This window comes from Rhineura floridana, chromosome 10, assembly GCF_030035675.1.
Source record: "Rhineura floridana isolate rRhiFlo1 chromosome 10, rRhiFlo1.hap2, whole genome shotgun sequence".
NCBI classification, from domain to species: Eukaryota; Metazoa; Chordata; class Lepidosauria; order Squamata; family Rhineuridae; genus Rhineura; species Rhineura floridana.
The window spans coordinates 1,354,181-1,375,570 of record NC_084489.1 but is presented as its reverse complement, the minus strand read 5'-3'; the positions used below and the strand labels follow the sequence as shown (position 1 = coordinate 1,375,570).

Genomic DNA, 21,390 nt, shown 5'->3' with positions numbered 1-21,390 from the left:
GCTTCGCTAATGAAGGGGTCACATCCACACCAGACATTTATTCCATTTTAAACTGTCACAACTTTCCCCAAAGAATCCTGGGAAGTATAGTTTGTGAAAGGTGCTGAGAGTTGTTAGAAGACTCCTATTCCTTCGACAGAGTTCCAATTGCCAGAGTAGTTTGAGTTCACCCCTCTTCTGGTGATTGTAGCTCTGTGAGGGGAATAGGGCATCTCCCAACAGCTCTCAGACTACCCACCCAAACTTCTCCCTGCCCCGCCCTTCCTCCATGCTCAGTTTCACCTATCCTAAGCATGATTGCACAGGAGTAAATCCCACTGAACTCAAAAAGCATGCAAATGATCAAACCTGCCTTTCCCCTCCCTCTTGCCCTCCTCTCCTCTCCCCAACAGGAACATGTTACCAAATTCTTCCAAGTTACACAGGAAGTGGTTAGGACTGTGAGAGACCAACCTAAATTGTGTTTGCATTTTTGGCTAATTGGCCAAAGTGCTGGACTCAGAGCCAAATCTCCCCTGCAATTAACACTCATTGGTAAATAAGAAGTAGCTATATTAAATAAAATATACGTGCACAAATATAGCAGCGAAATAATTCCTTAAACCAAACACCCCCAAGGGCTAGGTAAAATACAGAGAGTCATAATCACAGATAAAAATATCAAAACTGTATAGTCTAATCTATACTTACAACAGAGGTAAACAGCAAAATAACTGCATGGTTCCACATCTCCGCAGAGATGTATAGCCTGGATAGCAGATAGAACATCATGCAATATCAAGAACACTAAGGAACAAAGGCTAAAGTCTGAATCCTATTCTTATGGGGAAAAGCCTGGCAACAGCCAGGAATTAATTAGCCAATCAGGAGGCTTTCTGATGATGAAATCTTCTGGAACTTTCATGCCTAACGTTCACACACTCACCAACCTTCCCAGGCAGATTGGTCTTGAAGTACCACTCTCAACTGGTGTTCTTGTTTGTAGCCTAATTAACTAGTTTCAGCTGTGAGAACTGCAATTTCATGGCCTCTCATAGGCCTCATTTCAGACAAGATGTTTCCCCCCACAATTCTTTGCCTCAGAACCATTTTAGTTTTTAACTTTACAAACCAGGCATTCTTGCCAACCCCAACTAGGCAGATTGTTGCCCTTTACTTTGTTAGAAGGGTACACAAAATTATTCTCCCTACATTGGCTACCAAAGTTGAACATTTGAATTTATACCCTGATGTCTTTGAGGGACCTGGTTAATTTCCAGGAGCTCACCTCATTTATGTGGGCCCCCAGGTACCATCTGTGATTGAAGGGTGTCACAAGATCCCTTATGCCATGTTGACCACAGAAGAATTTAAAAGCCCTCAATTGAATGAAACTGTTGCACTTGCCACATCAAGGAGTTCAACAGACTGACTCCTCTGACCAAACATGAATACTCACAATGAGCAGTGGATATGAAATTGCTCACAATGTCAGTCCTCACAGCCTATCAGAGAGAGCCCATGTTGCTATATGAAGTTCCTGATCTTCTCTGATTGAAAGTTGTGGGCAGCTGACATCTTTGAACTCAATGCCTTCCTCCTTTGAACCAATTGTTATTCAAAGTATCCTGAAGTTCTTCAGTTCCCTCTTGAATTGGTCCCCATGTAGTGATTAAGATGAAAGTGGTTTTTGTCCGATCTATCATTCCAAAAATAATTTCTGACCATGTTTCATTTAGGAGAATTATTGTGTACCAAAGAATGGGGTATCATAATGACATACTCGAGTCCGACCTACCCCCAGTCTAATGGACTTGCTGAAAGCATGGTTCAAACCATAAAGAATATGCTAAAAAGGCATTACAAGATGGCATAGGAACCTATTTGGCTCTCCTAAACTTCAGAAATACTGCTGTCAATGGTCTTCTTTTGCTCCAATCCAATTGTTAATGAGGAGACTTTTACATAGCATCAGAGCTTGGAAAAGTAACTTTTTTGGACTACAACTCCCATCAGCCCCAGCCAGTGGCCATGCTGGCTGGGGCTGATGGGAGTTGTAGTTCAAAAAAGTAACTTTTCCAAGCTCTGCATAGCATGCTACTAGCTGCTTCAAAATCACTGTTCCCCACACTTACCATAGGTGTGTCTGTATGACTTCACCAAATCCAGCAGTGAGTGTCTGTATTTATTTATTTATTAGTTAAAATTTTATCCTACCCTTCCTGAGAAAGCCCAGAGTGGCAAACAAACAACGAATCATGTACTGGATGGGTCCTAACTGCATTTATTGCAGAGAGGGATGAGCATATGTAATGAAAGAACCTATTTGAACAACATACAAAAGAAACTACACATCTGAGAAAGAACCATGAATCTCTGACCCATAAAACCTCAGATGCACCATGAGATGTCCCAATGAGCCAATAATCTCTGGAGAGGTACAGTTCTGAGACATTGAATTTCTGACAACTCCACCTGAGCACCCAGAGGTGTCTGGAGATATTAAAGAGATAGTGGGCTTATCCACATGGGAGCATTACTTTGTACTAAAGACACTGTTTTCATCTCCGTTTTCTATTTGCATTGTCCACAGTAAGGGCTCAATGCCAGCTGCAAACACAGTGTTTTCTATTCACACTGTGGGGAAGGATTAATTACGCAGTTTCCTAATGACCTCACCCTCTAATTTAACATTTCCACTCTCTCTGAGCACTCTCAGTTTGTTCTACCAGCTGTAGTAAGTTACATGTTTTTTAAAAAAGCACACACAACCTGGAAGTGTGATTATTTGTATTATTACAATATGGCTGAAATACAAATCTTTGTTTGAGCAGTGTTACGCTTTTGCGCACAAGTTAGGGGGGAAAGAAAAATACAGTAGGGCCCCACTCATACGGCAGGTTACATTCCAGGCCCCCGCCAAAAAGTGAAAACCACTGGAAAGTGGGGCCCTACTGGATTCCAGCTGCTGCGCTTCAGCTGACAGCGATCATCTGTAGCCCGGGGAGCTCCAGCCACTGCGCTCCAGCTGAAGCGATCAGCTGTAGCGCGTGATCAGCTGTAGCGTAGTGCAGGGAGTTCACACGCTATAGCTGATCACTGTCAGCTGGAGTGCAGCAGCTAGAGCTCCCTGAGCTACAGCTGATTGCCCCGCTGGCCCCACTGTATTAGCAGAGCATCAAAAAGTGGGACCCTAGAGTAATGGCACTATTTGCAGGAACATAAAAAAGGCTAGCAGAATGGAGGAAAGCAGCCAGAAGTTGCTTGTCAGCCTACAGGAAGCAAAATGAAAGAAGGGAGGAGACAGTGGGCATGGAGAGGGGAACGAATGACACACCCACCTAAAAGCATCAGAGCAAAGCATCTGCAAGCACTACAGATAAGGAGTGAAGACTTTTTCTTCCTTTTTTGTATTATCAGTGGTTTGGGTTAGTATGGATTTACAGGGGGGAAACTGTATGATAGCTTCTGATTGCCGGTAACGACATGTGAACCATGCAAATTAAAAGAAGATGTGAGTCGTACCAAACACACAGTAACCACTGTGTAGATGAGCCCAGTGTATCAAACCAAGAGTAGCTGAGTCATCTACTACCCTGTCACATTTGACTTTGTAATGGGGAAGTGGTAAAGACTTTTCCTCAATAGGGAGCCACACTTGAACCTCTTACTCCAGACCTCAGATTTTGTTTCAAATTGGAAGATAATGGTTCACATCCATTCAAAGAGGGGAAGATATAGCAAATATGACCTATTTCTTAAAGAGAAGGCTTGGAATGTAAAAGAAGCTCCCCCGCCTACTGGGGTGGATGTGGCTTTCTCCTTAATACAGTCAAAACTGGTTAGAATATGTTTGTTTTCATATGAGTGTTTGTGTTGTTAATGAATACCTTGAAGTTATTTTGACTTCTGCTGCTTTTTGTTCCTAGGAAAGGCAAGTAGGTAGGTCATCTCACAGAGTGAGTATTTTCTTCCATACCTACATAAATAAATAAGTGGATGCTACACTGGGGGTCTCTCCTCCATGGTAGAAGGTGAGGAGAAGACCATCATTGCTCAAAACTATAGTTCCCTATGGCTACTCAGTGGAAGATGGCTACACTGGAACAGCTTTCCCCCTTTGCTGCATCAGCTGGGTGGGGAGGGGAGTTTTATTCCCCTCCCAGAGATCCCAAGGGTATATATGTGTGTGGTGCATGTTCTGGTATTAGTTAGAGCATAAAGTGGCCACACTTGTTACTTTTTGATGCTTCATGTATGAATAATATTGGGGAAGCCTAAAACTCCCAAATATGCTATTATGATAGGACCTGTAATGAGGCTGAATTAAATACCAGCTATAGAGACACTATAACATAGTTAAGGAGCTTGAAAGCAGCTGGGGACAGCTGATAGCTAAGGGTGGGGCAGAATGTCTGTCAGAAATAGATGCAAACATGTTATGAAAGTATAGGCTTTAGAAAACATGCAAACAGAGAAGTCATTAGTTATATAAGTTATGACACACAGATAGGATGGTCATGAGACCTTACAAGCAAGGTGACCAGGATAAGGTAGGAGCATCCAAGGGAACACCTGGGGTGGAGTAGGTGTAGCAAGCCCTATATAAGTGATCAGTACCAGTAATGGAAGAGGGAATAATATCACATCACACCAAGGAAAGAGGGGCTACATCATGACTACAATATGCCCTTGGCTTGGTAAGGTTCTTTACCTGAGTATCCAGACTGATCATCTGGATAAAAGGTTAATGCTGCCTGTGTGAAAATTGTAAACTAACTGTTTTATCTATGTATCAGGTTAATAGATTTAGGTATAAAGGTTAAGTTTGAGTGTCGAATATTGCTTATTAGAACTGGATTCATTATAAGGTAAATAAGGCATTGGGTGCCATCCCGTGTGTCTACTGAGTGCATCAAAATAGGGTGCTCAGTGGAACTGGCAGTTGCAAAAGGTGCTAGTAAGGGTCAGTCAGGCCCCTGAATGGCTTGTTATGAACCACTGTAGCCCTTGGGCCAAAGAAGGTTAGCCACTCCTGTTATAGAAACATACAAGCATTTGAAGAACTTACGTGATGGTGTCAATCATATCCAATCCCATTTCTACGCAGCAGTGGGCATGATCTGTTTTGGGCTGGGTCAGTCCTGATACACAGTAGTAACAGTCCCCTAGAATTTTTATTCTTCTGCAATGATTTTCCTTGAATTAAAGAGAGAGAGAAAGATAAAAGAAGTTTCTACTGTGGCAATACACGTTCCTACATTTCTGCATATCATCTTATCCAATGCTATTTTCATAGCTGTATGAAAACAAATCTGGTGTGTGTTTTTTGCAGCCTTTGGCTTAATGCTGAAACTAATAGACAGATCCTAAATATGTTTCCATATGCAGTGCACAGAACTGCAGTGGAGTACATGAACCATATTAATATCTGGTTCTTTCGCTCTCCTATTTTATTTCCCTATGGTTGAAATTTAAATGATTTAAATAATCATAATTTAAAGCTGAATCTATCAAATTAGCACTTTCCAAAACAATATGAGAACCAAAACACAGCCCTCCTTTGACATTCGCTTGTATCTTAATTTGGTGATAGTTCCTCAACCAATGTTTACAAAAATGCATATATTAGAAGAAAGCGTATATAAAAATGAATAAGTGAAAATAACATACAAAATGCATTATGTTAGGGGAAATTGCTTGCAAAAATGTGTATATTAATCAGAACTGCATACAAAAATCTGTGTTGGATATTCACACTAAAATGCTGAAGAACTTTTAGGAGGATTTTCCCCTCAAAAAATTACAAATTGCTGCAGAAATGTGCAGAACCAAATTTAAGACTGGAAAAATGAAAAATTGAGAGAACCAAAACTGGCAGGTCCTTCCATCCTACAAGAGCTTTGAAAACAAAAGCAGAAACCTGTAAATGCAGCATCATAGAGCTGGAGATGATTCCAGTTTGAAGTGTAAATTTCCTTACTGCAATTTACAGTTCTTAAAAAACACATCAGGTCAGATATTGTGTGGATGGGGCATCCCTACTGCAGGCCTTCCCACTGTCTTTGGCAAAGCAGGCAGCATTCCTCTCATCTTTCTTCTCATGCGTCTTTCTGTTCCATATCTAGTCTCCCTAATTTCTATGAATAAGGAGGGTGTATATTACAGTATATGTTGTGCAACATGACCTTTTTCCACAAAAAAAGAACTTTTTGACTAAGGTTCTCTCCCTACACCCCACTCTGTAATTTCCAGCAATAAACTGGTCCAGTGCAGACCAATGAAACTCAGTGGTTCCAGATAAGAACTGAGAGGAGCTTATTCTTTATATGTCATTGGTATTGTTTGTACACTACTTAGAAATGTTAAAAAAAATTAAATGGTTTAGAAATACTTTTAAATAAATAAATCAGATTGTCTGCAAGCAATTAGGCTGTCTAGGTATTTATTATCCCACATTTTGAGAGGGACAAAGAAGTAAACTCTCAGATTTGGGGAATTTAAATTACAGGGTTTTTTTCATGGAGTTGTTTTGCTAACACTTCCACGTGTATGGCAATCAACCTTAATAAGAAAAGGAGTCCAAGATGGCTGGGAGTTTCTAAAAAAGGGAATTCTAAAGGCACAATGTCAAACAATTCTATTAAATGAAAGGGGGAGACAGTAGAAGAAGCCAATGTGGCTTCACGAAAAGCTTAGAGATGGTCTGAAAACAAAAGAGGACACATACAGGAAGTGGAAAGAAGGCCAGGCCACAAAGGAAGAGTATAGGCAAGTAGCATGGAATTGCAGGGATGGCGTCAGGAAGGCTAAAGATGAGAATGAGCTGAGGCTAGCAAGAGATGCTAAAAGCAACAAAAAAGCTTTCTTCAGGTAGGTCCATAGTAAAAGACAGAGAAAAGAAATGGTGGCACAGCTACTCAATGAGGATGGCAAAATGGTAACAGATGACAAGGAAAAGGCAGAAGTGCTCAATTCCTACTTTGGCTCAGTCTTCTCCCAAAAAAGGGTCTATGACCCTCCCAGGAAACATGAAGTGAAAGGGGCAGAACAAGGAATACCTAATCATTCTGAATGAGTTCAAATTGGCAGGGCCTGATAAACTGCATCCTAGAACATTAAAGGAACTGGATGAAGAACTCTCAGAACCGCTCTCCATTATCTTTGCGAAATCACGGAGGTGTGGTGAAGTGCCAGATGACTGGAGAAGAGCGAGTGTTGTCCTTATCAACAAAAAGGGCAAAAGGGAGGCACTTTGGAACTACAGACCAGTCAGCCTGACATCAATCCCTGGGAAAATTCTGGAGCAGATTATAAAGTGGTCAGTCTGTAAGCAATGCAGTGATTACTAGAAGCCAACATGGATTTGTCAAGAACAAATCCTGCCAGACTAATCCTATCTCAGTTTTTGATTGGATAGCCTCCCTGGTAGACTGTGGGAATGCTATGGACACAATATATCTCAATTTCAGCAAAGCTTCTGACAAAGTGCCCCATGATATTCTGATTAGCAAGGTAGCTCAATGTGGGCTGGATGAAACAACTATCAGGTGTATCCAACAGTTGGCTACAGAATCAAACTCAAAGAGTGCTTATCAATGGGTCCTTCTCAAAGTGGGGGGAGGTAACTAGCAGGGTGGCCCCCGAACTATGGAACAGCCTACCTGAGGAGATATGCCTGGTGCCTACGGTACTTTCTTTTAGGCGCCAGGTTAAGACCTGGCTATACTCCCAGGCATTTTAATGTTATTATAATGTTCAAATTTAATGTCAATATGTTTTATTTAATGTTTTTGTTTAATTTGCTGTTGTTCATCAATGATTTTATTGTATATTGTATTTTAATCCTGTTTTGTTCACCGCCCAGAGAGCTACTCGCTATGGACGGTTTAAAAATGAAACAAAATAAATAAATAAATAAATACTGCAGGCCTCGGTCTGAAGCCCAATGCTCTTCAACATTTTTATAAATCACTTTGATAAGGAGGTGCAGGGAATGCTTATCAAATTTGCAGATGATACTAAATAGGGAACAATAGCCAATACCCTGGAGGACAGAATGAAAATTCAAAGGGATCTTGATAGTCTGGAGCATTGGGTGAAAACAACGGGAAGAAAATTAACATGGATACGTGCAAACTTCTACACCTAGGAAAAAGAAACCTAATGTACAGTTATAAGATGGGTGATACTTGAGTCAGCAGTACTAGATGCAAGGAGGATCTTGGGATTGTTGATGATCACAAGCTGAATATGAACAGTGTGATGTGGCTGCAAAAAAGGCAAATGCCATTTTAGGCTGCATTAACAGAAGTATAGTTTCCAAATCGTGTGAAGTTTTGGTTCCCCCCATTTGGCACTGGTTAGGCCTCATCTTGAGTACTGTGTCTAGTTCTGGACATCACATTTTAAGAAGGATGCAGACAAATTGGTTCAGGTTCAGAGGAGGGCAACAAGGATGATCAGGGGACTGGAAACAAAGCCCTATGAAGAGAGAATGAAAGAACTGGGCATACGTAGCCTTAAGAAGACAATACTGAGGGGAGAGAGAATAGCACTGTCCAAGTACTTGAAAGGTTGCCACACAGAGGAGGGCCAGGTTCTCTTCTTGATCGTCCCAGAGTGCAGGACATGAAATAATGGGCTCAATTTGCAGGAAGCCAGATTTTGACTGAACATCAGGAAAACCTCCTGACTGTTAGAAGGGTACGACAATGGAACTAATTCCCTAGGGAGGTGTTGGGCTCTCCAACACTGGAGGCATTCAAGAGGCAGCTGGACAGGCACCTGTTCTAGTATGCTTTAAGTTGGATTCCTACATGGAACAGGGGGTTGGACTTGGTGGCCTTATAAGCCCCTTCCAGCTCTACCATTCTATGATTCTACCGATAATAAAACAAACTGGAACACACATTAGGCATGAGAAAAGTCCACAAAAAATACTTCTCTTCAACTAACTCAGGCCTTGGCTCCCGATGTGTTTTAAAAACAAAAACAAAACCTGGACTGAAACTACACTATTCTCTAATGAATTCCCTTAACATTACAGTGATTATTATATGTTGGTACTACAGCAACTTGGTTTTGTTTCTGGCAATGAAGAGTTCATTTTTTTTATTTCATTTGTATTCTACCTTTTCTCCAAGGAGCTCAACAATACTGTGAGGTAAGTTAGGCTGAGAAGCAGTGACTGGCCCAAAGTCACCTGGTGAGCTTCATGACTTAGTGGGGATTTGAACCCTGGTGTCCCAAGACATAGTCCAACACACTAACCACTACACAATACTCACTTTCAAAGCTTTTAGTGGTTCCACTGGAAGTCTAATTTAAAATTCCTCTTATGTGCTGCAGGTTCACTGTATGATATTTGGCATGTTATTCTGGGTATACTCTCAATCAAATGTATACTTCCAGTGATCCCCTTGATCATTTTGGTTGCCCTTTTCTGAACTTTCCTAACTCTACTATATGCTTTTTGAGTTGAGGTGACCAGAACTGTACACAGTGTTACAAATGAAGTTGCACCATAGATTTGTCTAACATTATGATATCAGTAGTTTTAGTTTCAATTCCTTTCCTAATGATCTCTAGCATGCAATTCATCTTTTTTCACAGGTGCTGCACATTGGGTCGACACCTTCATTAAGCTTTCCACTACGACCCCAAGTTCTTGTTGTTTGTCAGTCATCACCAGTTCAGCAGAGGTTTTTTTTATCTACAAAAAACAATCTGAGCTGTTGGGTTAGGCTAACCAACCTGGGGTAGAGATGCTTCATCAACTAGGGCTCCCTGTACCTCACATTTACTATAAATTTAAATCATGAAGCAAGGACTCGATCTCTATGATTTATTTTACAGATTTTGTTTTATACCTCACAGGAATTGTTTTTAAGTTTGTTCCAAAAATTCAAGAAACAAAAGCAAATTAAATTCTATTTTAAAAAATACCAGATTTTCCTCCCTGACTAATCACAGAGTTTTATGTTGGGTGGCTTGAAGGCCAGAAAGACATCAACTAAGTAACATTTTTATCTTTTGGGTGCTAGATCAAGACTTTCCTTTTCTCCCAGGCATTCTAACAGAAGGTGCTGACCGCAGGTCTTTTACCTGGTTTATCTGAGCTTCATGGTTTTAAACTTTGTATGGTTTTTAAAATTGTGTATTTGTTTTAATGTTCAATGTTTTTAATTTTTGTAAATCGCCCAGACAGCTTTGGCTATGGGGCAGTATATCAATATAATAAATAAATAAATAAATAAGAGAAATGAACAGTTATAAATATTCACTATTCTGAGAAGCTGGCATTTGGTTAGTATGGGTTATTAATGGCATACAGACACTCTAATATTTGTATTTTAGACCAACAGCATAATTAATAAATGGCTTAACAAGAATTCTGCAGTAAGAAGCATACAAAACTAGATATTTTTACATTCTAAACTGAAAATATCACAACTTTCCAATACTATCAGGCTTAAAAATAAATATGGAAATTGAAAGGATCTTACACTTACACCAAAAGGGTTATACTGTATTGATATCACACTTAGGTGCCTCATTTGTACACTATAAGAGTGAGTATTTCACTTTACTTCTGGATATTTTTCAATTTCCTTTTTATGTAACGGGTTACTAACCTGCATTTATCTACTTCTTTGGGTATTTTTCTCTATTCTTTAATATAGTTGTCAATTTAATCAAATTTAACTGCTCCCAAACTTTACTAATTTGGTAAATTAGTAGGATCAGGAGCAGAAGCTGCATAGAATTGAAAGTGTCTTCCACAGCTAACAAGAAGCCTACTGGGCCTTAAATGATATTCAGTCCCAATAACTTTGATAGAAGGGCTTTTGAACAGACTCTGTTCACCATTCAAACTCTTGAAGGAAAATTAGTCAACTTTGTTAGAGTCTGGAAAGGAATCAATTGTGATGGAAAGTTTATAACTTAGACAGATGGCAGTTAGTTAGCTAGCTAGTAATGCCCTGATGGGAAAAGTATTGTCATGGGATTGAGGAATGAGATAGATGATTTCTTTGGGTCCCCTTAAGCTTGGAATCATGTATCTGAAGCTGTTGGGGTTGGACTTGATGGCCTTATAGGCCCCTTCCAACTCTACTATTCTATGATTCTATGACTCCACTCAGCCATACCATAAACTCAGCAGGCATTGTTATGGGAACTGGCATATCTGTGCTGGTGGACTGCAGAGGGAGAACCATCTCCCTTTGGTCCACTTCTGGGCTATGAAGGCAGGGCCAGCCCATGGCCTTAGCACTGCTGTTACAAACTTAATTGGGAAAGGATCACAAAGGCTAACACCAAATAACCCAAAGAGTGAAGTGACCTGATCAGGTTGGAAGGGATACCACAGCGACAAATCAAAACAGAGAGCCAGGAGGAGCATAGCCATAGCTTGCTGCAGGACAGTTTTGTTTTCTAGTGTGAGGAGGGTTTTGTGCATGCATCAGGTGAATCAGTCTCCAAGGACTTGAATTGAGGTGGGCATGTACCTGGTATGATTTACCAGTGGTGGGATTACAGTTCCTGGAACACAGTTGCCTCCTCCCTTGCAAAGGAGAGGGGAACCTATTGTCATTGGCAGTAGTCCCCCATATGTGACACCTGACTTGGCTACCACACAAGGTGGTCCCATTATAGATATGGATGAGGGATGCTCCTATTGGGATTTTCAAGGCCTGCCCAATTTACCATTCACAAAGGCATCAAGGTGGCCATAACACATGCAAGAGCACATGCTTTGCTTGTAAATAACCCCAGGTTTCAGTCCCTGACATCCCCAGTCATAAAGCTCCTTCAAAAAAATAATGAACCACAGGAGCAACCTCCCACCCTCCAGGACCCATTTATTCTGGAGAGATTAATACCAATGGTCATAATTATAATACTAATAATAAAAATAACAAGGTAATAGTTTGGGAATGCATCCAGTGGGGCATTGGGCCAAGGTGCATATGGGGATCCATACCCACTCCAAGGAGAGGCTATACTCCTCTGGGGTAAAGACCCTAGGTAAGAGACAGAGCATGTTTTGCATGTAGAAGGTCTCATGTTCAATCCATGCTGTGTCTAGGTGGCAGAACCCCAGATACTGGAGAGGGTACATAGTCAGCATGTATAGTAGCCATTGATAGCCCCATCATCCATGAATAGTCCAATATTAAATCATTATCCATATTATAACAACAGGACACAGATTCCCAGATTTGGGCCTGGACTCCCCTCTATCTTTACAGAGCAATCAAAGGCTGTTAGGGTGGGTGGATGATGTAAGGTGGCTGGTATTCTGCATGCATTAGTCCTTGGCCAATGCTATGATTTTCTCGTTTTGTTCATCAAAACTTACATGCCACCGAGACAGAAGAGCACTTGTAAACATGGCCTGCTCATGGTGCCCTTCCCCACACCCAAGGCAGGAGCCATCTCTAAGACAGGGGTGGTATCTTCATCTACACCTTAGAGCAGCCTTTCCCAACCAGTGTGCCTCCAGATGTTGTTGGACCACAACTCTCATCTTTCCTGAGCATTGGCAATGCTGGCTGAGGCTGATGGGAGTTGTGGTCCAACAACATTTGGAGGCACACTGGTTGGGAAAGGCTGCCTTAGAGTATAGCAAAGGGCTCCAAATAGGACACAGCTAGGCAGCAACGTGATGCTTCATGGCTTTTGTGAGCTCTTGTGCAATTCACATAATGCATGAAACTGATGAAATCATTGGCACAGCCAATTCCCACAACTCAGCCAACATTGTTGGCATGCCTTAATAGAGCACTCGTGTGTGTGTGTGTGTGTGTGTGTGTGTGTGTGTGTGTGTGTGTGTGTGTGTGTGTGTAAGGGGGTGTCCTTCACTGTCAGGAAGTTCAATCAGCTTGGGCACCAGTGAAGGAGAGCAGATCCACCAAGAAAAAAAGTTGGACAAAGTGGTCCTACAAATGGACAGAAAAGAAGGCCAGGCAGGAGTCATTTCCTGGTACCAGCCATAAACTATTGGTAAGTGGCGGTGTTGGGCTTCCACGGGCAGGGGAACATCCATGGCCCTGGTTCCCCTCTTTCGAAATACAAAGAGCCACAATCACAGGACCGTTTGGCTTATTTATTAGGGACAGGGAGTTATAGCACACCCACAGTTCCCCAATGAATACCCCCCACAGTTCCTAGGGGGGCCTAGACTGAGGCTTCATGACTCACCCTGTAGCCTGCCATCTCCTCAAGTTCTCTGCCAGCCTTTAGCACCACTGGAGCTCCAATCAGGCCTTCTCCCTCCTCCTCCTCCTCCTCTTCTTCAAGTGATGTTTAATGGCAAATCAAGGACAGGACAAGGCCTTATTATCACCACCTACTGTCAATCTCGTGTAACACAACTCATTCACAACCTTTCATAAAGCTTAGTATGTTTAACAAACTGTTCTCCTCCTTTCCCCCTTCCTTCTCTATTATATGGACCTCTGAAGGCTCATTGTCAACAGCTAAGTGTCTCTCAGCCCTTCTTTACCAGCAAGGTCTGTTGATGGGGGACCTGATCCTGTATCTACATAGGAGGGAAGCCAAGATGGCAGTGCAGCAGTCCTTCACAGGCCTGCTAATATCCCCAGGCTACTGGGATGGACTTTCTGTAAGTGTTTAAGGGAATGACAATCAGATTTGTTCCTAAAAAAAGGTTTGGGTTTCCAGGAAGAGCTGTTGGGTTCAACTTACAGTGATAATGAGGACACTCTGGGTTTCTATCTTATGTGAAAAATTAGAGAGTGTATCCTCAAAGGGAAGTATCTAGATGTATTTTTCCTTTTGGGGCCTGATAGCAAGGAAGGAAGTGTAAAAGGAAAAAGGATAGCAAGAACGATAAAAGTCGAAGAAAATACAACATGGTCACATTTGACTTCAAAAGAGGAAACTTACCCAAAAGAGGGGATTGGTGAGAAGGAAGTCAAGAGAGTCAAATCACTCCAAAATGCTTGGTAGTTGCTTAAAATTAGAAGATCAACAGCAGATCAGGAAAGTGAACAGAGTGAGCAAACAGGGAGAGCTACTAGGAGCTTGGCAGCAGAGTGCAGTGGGAAGGTCAAAGAGGATCTATATATATATATATATATATGTACACATACACATGTGCACACACACACACTAGTCTGCACCACATACCAGTGGAACTCTCCTGTTAACCTTCAGGGAGGACAGGACAAAACACAGACCATTCCAATACAAGTGGGGGGGGGGAAAGAAACAAAATGTAATAGAGAATATGGACAGGAAGAACACTCCACTGATGGTAACCTGCAAGGTGTGTGCCATGTTTGTTCTCTTGCCTGAGGACAACATGGCGTACACATGCAACAAGTGCAAGCTGGTGGCACTGTTGGAAGAAAAAGTGAGAGGCCTGGAACTTCGGGTGGCCACACTGAAGAGTATCAGACAAGATGAAGAGTTCTTAGATAGAATGCTAGAAGAACGGCAAAGAGAAGTACAAGAGGTGAAAGAACAACAGCCTGTTGAAGCAGAAGAGGAAGAATAGCAGAGGAAACTCCATGGAAAAGGGTAACAGGAGCAGAAGAGCTAGAAGAGACGTTGCACTGCTGGAACTATAGAACCACTTTCAGGCACTTAAGGATGAGACTGGAGGACAGCCTTCAGAAGAAGAATCCACATCATGGAGAGAGACTGAAGCTCAGTCAAGCACAGGAAATGAAACTATGCCCCATCACATGAGGAAGAGAAGAGGAGGAGTAGTGGGAGACTTCCTACTGTGTGGTACTGAAACCCAAGTACACTGAGAAGACCCATGCACTCACCACCTATGCTATTTTCCTGGAGGAAAGAATACAGATATGACTGAAGGGCTGCCATCACTTATAAAGCCCACTGACATGTATCCCTTTTGTATCATCTATGTGGGTATGAATGATACTGCCAAACAGCACTACGAAGAAATCACATCAGACTTTGAAGCTCTGGGAAGGAAACCCAAGAACTTTGGGGCCCAGATAGGTTTCTCATCCATCCTTCTGGTACTTAGAAGAGGAGTAGAAAGGGAAACAAAAACACTCTGGGTGAATGACTGGCTATGAAGGTGGTTCCAATTCAAGAGATTTGGATTCTGGGATCACAGGCTACACTTCCTGGAAAGTGGACAGCTGGGCTGCACCTCATAAGGACTGGGAAGAATGTGTTTGGCCACAGCATAGAGAAATTCATTAGGAGGGCTTTAAACTGTATCCTAAGGGGGAGGGAGATGTAAACTTGGAGGCAATGACTGAAAAAGACTTATGTACAGTAACAGGAACTGAGGGAACAGTTCTAATGGGGCCCAGTAATAGTCTTCATAAAAATGTAGGAAGGAAGCAAGAATGTAGATCACATGCTCTTCCATGTCTATATACTAATGGCCAGAGTATGGGAAACAAACAGGATAAACCTGAACTCTTAATACAAGAGATTAAATATGACTTGATAGGTACAACTGAAATTTGGTGGGATGACTTCTGTGAGTGGAATGAGCCGCCATGAGTTCCAGTTTTGGAAAAATGGCGGGGTATAAATAAAGATAATAATAATAATAATAATAATAATAATAATAATACAGCAGTTGAAGGATGTAACTTGTTGAAAAAGAACAGAAGGAACAGAAAGGGAGGCAGAGTTGCACTATGTGTTAAAAGTATATATCCCTGCACAGAAATATAGGAGGATGTGTTGGTAATGGGGAAATCTTATATTCAAACAATAAACAAATATATATTATTTGGGAATTATAAGGTTATAATATTTCAAATAGTGTAGCAGGCCAGCTACAAATCCTTTCCTTGGTGCTGTCTCTTCTGTATATGAGGCTGGAAAGCATGGAATACTTGGCACAGCTTCAACTCTCTAAGATAAGATAAAAGGAACAAAAGCTAGTACTGAATATCTCGGTATCTCCAAGACGTAGGAAGGATTACAGTAGCTGAAATGCATTAGCTCATTAGCTGGAATATTTAGCTCATAGGAAAATGTACTGGTAAGTGAAATGCTGAACATTACCCTCTAAGTAATGCTTATGTAATGCCAATGAAATGCTGATGTGTAACCTCCTGATTGGTATATGCTAAAGTCTTTGTCCTGGAATGTATAAAAAACCAGGCAAGCAGTGCCATGGTGCAGCTCTCCGTCCACTCAAAGGAGACTGACCATGTGCACATAACCAATAAAGGCCTAACTTTGCTGCAAGCTTGTGTCTTCAATTTCTTCAAGGACCCCCGGTCCAGCGAACCTCAAAATTCCACGTCATTGGAAACCCCACCGAGAGTATCTAGATTAAAATTAATGGGGCAAGGAATAAAAGGAGTGCAGTGGTTGGAGCCTACTACCAACCACCCAATCAAGGAGAAGATGAGAATGAAAGCAAATTGCCATTGTTTCAAGGAGGCATGATGTAGTAGTAATGGGGGACTTCAATTACCCGCTATCTGTTGGGAGGCAAATTTTGCCAAACATGGTCCCTCCAAGAAATTCCTGGTTTACATTGGAGATAACTGTTTCCTATAGAAAGTGGAGGAAGGAATTAGAGGATCAGCTATTATTGACTTGATTCTAACTAACAGAGAGAACTGAGTGGATGAAGTGGCAGTTATGTCAACTCTGAGGGAAAGTGACCATGTTATACTTGAGTTCTTGATTTTTAAGGAAGTGAAAGCTGAAAGTAGCCATATGTGTACCCTGGACTTCAGAAAGCTAATTTTAATAAACTCAGAACAACGGTAAGTAAGGTTCCATGGCAAGCAACCCTAATGAGAAAAGGAGTCTAAGATGGGTAGGAGTTTCTAAGAAAGAAGGTTCTAAAGACACAATTGCAAACAATTCCAACAAGGAACAGAAGATGGAACATAGCAGAAGAAGCCAATGTGGCTTCACAAAAAGCTTAGAGATGGCCTGAAAATAAAAAAGGGCACATATAGGAAGTGGAAGGAAGGCCAGGCCACAAAGAAAGAGTTCAGACAGGTAGCACAGAATTGCAGGGGTGGCGTCAGGAAGGCTAAAGATGAGAATGAGCTGAGGCTAGCAAGAGATGCTAAAAGCAACAAAAAAGCTTTCTTCAGGTACATCCATAGTAAATGAAATGGTGGTACAGCTACTCAGTGAGGAGGGCAAAATGATAACAGATGACAAAGAAAAGACAGAAGTGCTCAATTTCTGCTTTGGCTCAGTCTTCTCCCAAAAGAGGTCGAAGGCCCTCTTGGCAAATGTGAAGTTGAAGGGGCAGGATTGTAGCTTGAGACTGATAGACAAATGGACAAGGAATGTTTAATCACTTTGAATGAGTTCAAAACTCCAGGGCTTGCTGAACTACACACAAGGGCTCTCATATGCACATTAACCCTCTGCATGTACATGGACTCAATATGGTGGAGTCGGTGTGTCCACTTGCATTGCAGCCAAAAATTGCCCCTGGTGCTGAAACCAATGGATAAGGAAATGTCATGGACTTCCCATATTATTTTCCAATATTTTTATGGTATTTCTAACCCTCAAGGGCCCTCATTAGCAAGAACAATGCTATTAGTTTCAATGTATCAGTACTATTATGTATCATGTATAATCATTAGAACGCTGTTACATACTGTCTGGAAGGAACAGCCTTATATGGAAATTCAGGAAATGGGATCTGTACAGCAGCCAATGTTCAAGGCAATCTGCCTAGTCAGAAGTAATCAAACATAAGGATAGCTGGAACTGATAAGCAGAGTACATCACTGAAGGAATGAAATGTCTTTTCTGGGACACCTGCAAGGCCACTGACGTGCTTCTGGACTTCACAGTGCATCTGGACTACCACAGTCTGAGTCATGACCTCTTTGCAGCCACCTGTCAGATAACAGCAAACTATAAATTAGCAGAGAATACCACAGCAAGAGAGCTGGTCTAAGCCTGGTCAAAGACACTACTGCTGCCGCCAACATTCTGAGGGCGAGATAATGTTCAGTTACTCTCTAGATTACAACTGGAAGATTGTTGTTGTTATGTGCCTTCAAGTTGATTACGACTTATGGCAACCCTATGAATCAGTGACCTCCAAGAGCATCTGTCATGAACCACCCTGCTCAGATCTTGTAAGTTCAGGTCTGTGGCTTCCTTTACGGGATCAATCCATCTCTTGTTTGGCCTTCCTCTTTTTCTACTCCCTGCTGTTTTTCCCAGCATTATGGTCTTTTCTAGTGAATCATGTCTTCTCATGATGTGTCCAAAGTATGATAACCTCAGTTTCATCATTTTAGCTTCTAGTGACAGTTCTGGTTTAATTTGTTCTAACACCCAATTATTTGTCTTTTTCGCAGTCCATGGTATGTGCAAAGCTCTCCTCCAACACCACATTTCAAATGAGTTTATTTTTCTCTTATCCGCCTTTCTCACTGTCCAACTTTCACATGCATACATAGAGATCGGGAATACCATGGTCTGAATGATCCTGACTTTGATGTTCAGTGATACATCTTTGCATTTTAGGACCTTTTCTACTTCTCTCACAGCTGCCCTCCCCAGTCCTAGCCTTCTTCTGATTTCTTGACTATTGTCTCCATTTTGGTTAATGACTGTGCCGAGGTATTGATAATCCTTGACAAGTTCAATGTCCTCATTGTCAACTGTAAAGTTACATAAATCTCTGTTGTCATTACTTTAGTCTTCTTGATGTTCAGCTGTAGTATTGCTTTTGTGCTTTCCTGTTTAACTTTCATCAGCATTCGTTTCAAATCATTACTGGTTTCTGATAAGAGTATGGTATCGTCTGCATATCTTAAATTATTGATGTTTCTCCCTCCAATTTTCACACCTCCTTCATCTAGGTCTAATCCCGCTTTCCGTATGATATGTTCTGAGTACAGATTAAACAAATAGGGTGATAAAATACAACCCTGTCTCACAACCTTTCTGATTGGGAACCAATCAGTTTCTCCATATTCTGTCCTTACAGTAGCCTCTTGTGCAGAGTATAGGTTGCGCATCAGGACAATCAGATGCTGTGGCACCCCCATTTCTTTTAAAGCATCCCATAGTTTTTCATCATCTACACAAGTCAAAGGCTTTGCTGTAGTCTATAAAGCACAGGGTGATTTTCTTCTGAAATTCCTAGACTTCCGGGAAGGATTGCTTCGCTTGTGCCTGCCTCTGAGACGAGCTCTCGTCTCAGAGGAAGCTTTTTCAGTTTTTAAACCAGTCAAAAGGTTTTTTTGACTGGTAAAAACTTTCTCCCAGGCAAAGGAGAAACGAAGAGATCATCCACAAGCTTCGTTGTGTTTGTTGGGGGACTTGAATTCATTAGGATCGCCTATGAACGAAGGACCAGCCAGCAACGTCGGACGGAGCCAGGGAATTTCAAGCAAGCTCAAACTGATTAAGCGAGACGTTTTTCTTTTCTTCAAAGAAAAACAGATTTTAACAGGTAAGCATTCTTCTGTCTATCCTTACCATTTGGCTTAAATTGTTACAGTAAAAGAGATTTGTAAAAAGAATCAGCAGTAAAGAATCCCTGGGGGAGTTATAACTTTTCTCTTTTATACACGGAATTAAGGCGGACGGAAATCGAAATAGCTTATCTTTGTTTTTATTGCAAAAAGCTGGCCTGGAATTGAGAATTATAAAGATACAAATGGATGAGGGGCATCTAATCTGAGGAGAAAATTTTTGATTTATATGAACTTTTGAGTATTATATGTCTGGGACTATTTTTTCTGGTCTACTTCATTTTGATGAATCTGCTTGTTCTATATGCCACTAATTATTTGGATGCTGTGAACTAAATTTGTTTTGCATTCTTGGACACATAAGAGATAAGGCAGTTTGTGCTGTCTACATTATGATGTCATCAGGTTTGGAATATTAACTCCTTTGTTGCTGGAAAAAGAAATAAATTGCTCTTTGCTTGGGAATAGTGCTATATTGGAAATTGAAGGGGTTTTTTTTCTTCTTGGTTTTAAGAATGACAATTAAGAAAGTGGCTGAGACCCTGGATGTAAATATGTTTCAGAAAATAATGGATGAGATTGAGATAATGAAACAAGAACTGAGACATGGCAAACAAGAGATGAAAATTGAACTTGGCAAAATGAAGAGTTGAAAGAAATAGGGGATTTTATGAGAGAGGAGGTTGATGAGATCAAAGATATAACTAGACAAGCAATAGAAGAAGAAAGAAAAATTAAAGGGAAGATGCAAGTCCTGGAGATTGGAACAGATATATCAAATGTGGAACTGGAAAAAGATTTGGAGTTTATGGACCCTAGAGATAAAGATTACTGTTTGGAATTCAGCGTTGTCCCTGAAGAAATTGATGAAGATATCAGAGATAAAGCTATCAATGTTTTGAAAAAAATTCTGGACTGGAATAATGTGATGGAGCTTGAAATAGAGAAAATTTATAGAATTAATTACAGATATGTGACAATGGAAAAATTCTCAAGAGATGTGCTAGTGCATTTCGTAAAAAAGAGGAACAGAGATATGACTTTACAACAACATTTCAGTAACACATTCAGAATTGATGGCAAGGAAATATTTGTGAGGAAGGAAATTCCCTTCAGACTCTTATTATATGACTATGACTATGACAGCAAGATTATTATGGGTGCAAGGATGGAAGATGGAATTAACACTGATAATGGAAGAATGGCTATTGAAATTACTGGACCTAGCAGACTTGATGAGATGGATTAATTGACATGTTTATTTGGAGAAAAATCGATGGATATATTTCTCAAGGAGTGGAAACCTCTCTTTGACTTTTTGCGGAAAGAATAAAGTGATGTTAATGAGATTTGATGATTAATTAAGATAACTACTGGAGGAAAGTGATTTTGTAATATATTAAGAGACAGGTTTGTTATATATTATAGACCTATAACTGATCTGCGACAAATCGGAAGTCAACATTTTATTTTATTGTATTAGTTATTAATTTGTTTTTTCTGTTTTTGTTTTTTGAAACTTTGAATAAAAATTAATGATAAAAAAAAGAATACCGTGAAATTCCTTGCTCCGTTCCATTATCCAACGTATGTTTGCGATATGATCTCTGGTGCCTCTTCCCTTTCTAAATCCAGCTTGGACGTCTGGCATTTCTCGCTCCATATATGGTAAGAGCCTTTGTTGTAGAATCTTGAGCATTACTTTACTTGCATGGAATATTAAGGCAATAGTTCGGTAATTACTGCATTCTCTGGGATCTCCTTTCTTTGGAATTGGGATATATATTGAACGCTTCTAGTCTGTGGGCCATTGTTTAGTTTTCCATATTTCTTGACAGATTTTTGTCAAAATTTGGACAGATTCAGTCTCAGTCGCTTGTAGCAACTCTATTGGTTCCTGGTGATTTGTTTCTTCCAAGAATTTTAAGAACAGCTTTCACCTCACATTCTAAAATTTCTG

The 21,390-nt window shown here is 40.8% G+C and overlaps 1 protein-coding gene across 5 annotated transcripts in view; it reads right to left on the bottom strand.

Moving 5' to 3' along the window:
* Positions 1-21,390, bottom strand: part of ADCY1 (adenylate cyclase 1) — a 350,409-nt gene that overhangs the window by 143,087 nt on the left and 185,932 nt on the right. For all 5 annotated transcript variants that reach the window (XM_061585729.1, XM_061585731.1, XM_061585733.1 and 2 more), the window contains exon 5: positions 5,051-5,178. In XM_061585729.1, the coding sequence (XP_061441713.1) occupies positions 5,051-5,178 (128 nt within the window). The remainder of the gene's footprint in view (positions 1-5,050; positions 5,179-21,390) is intronic.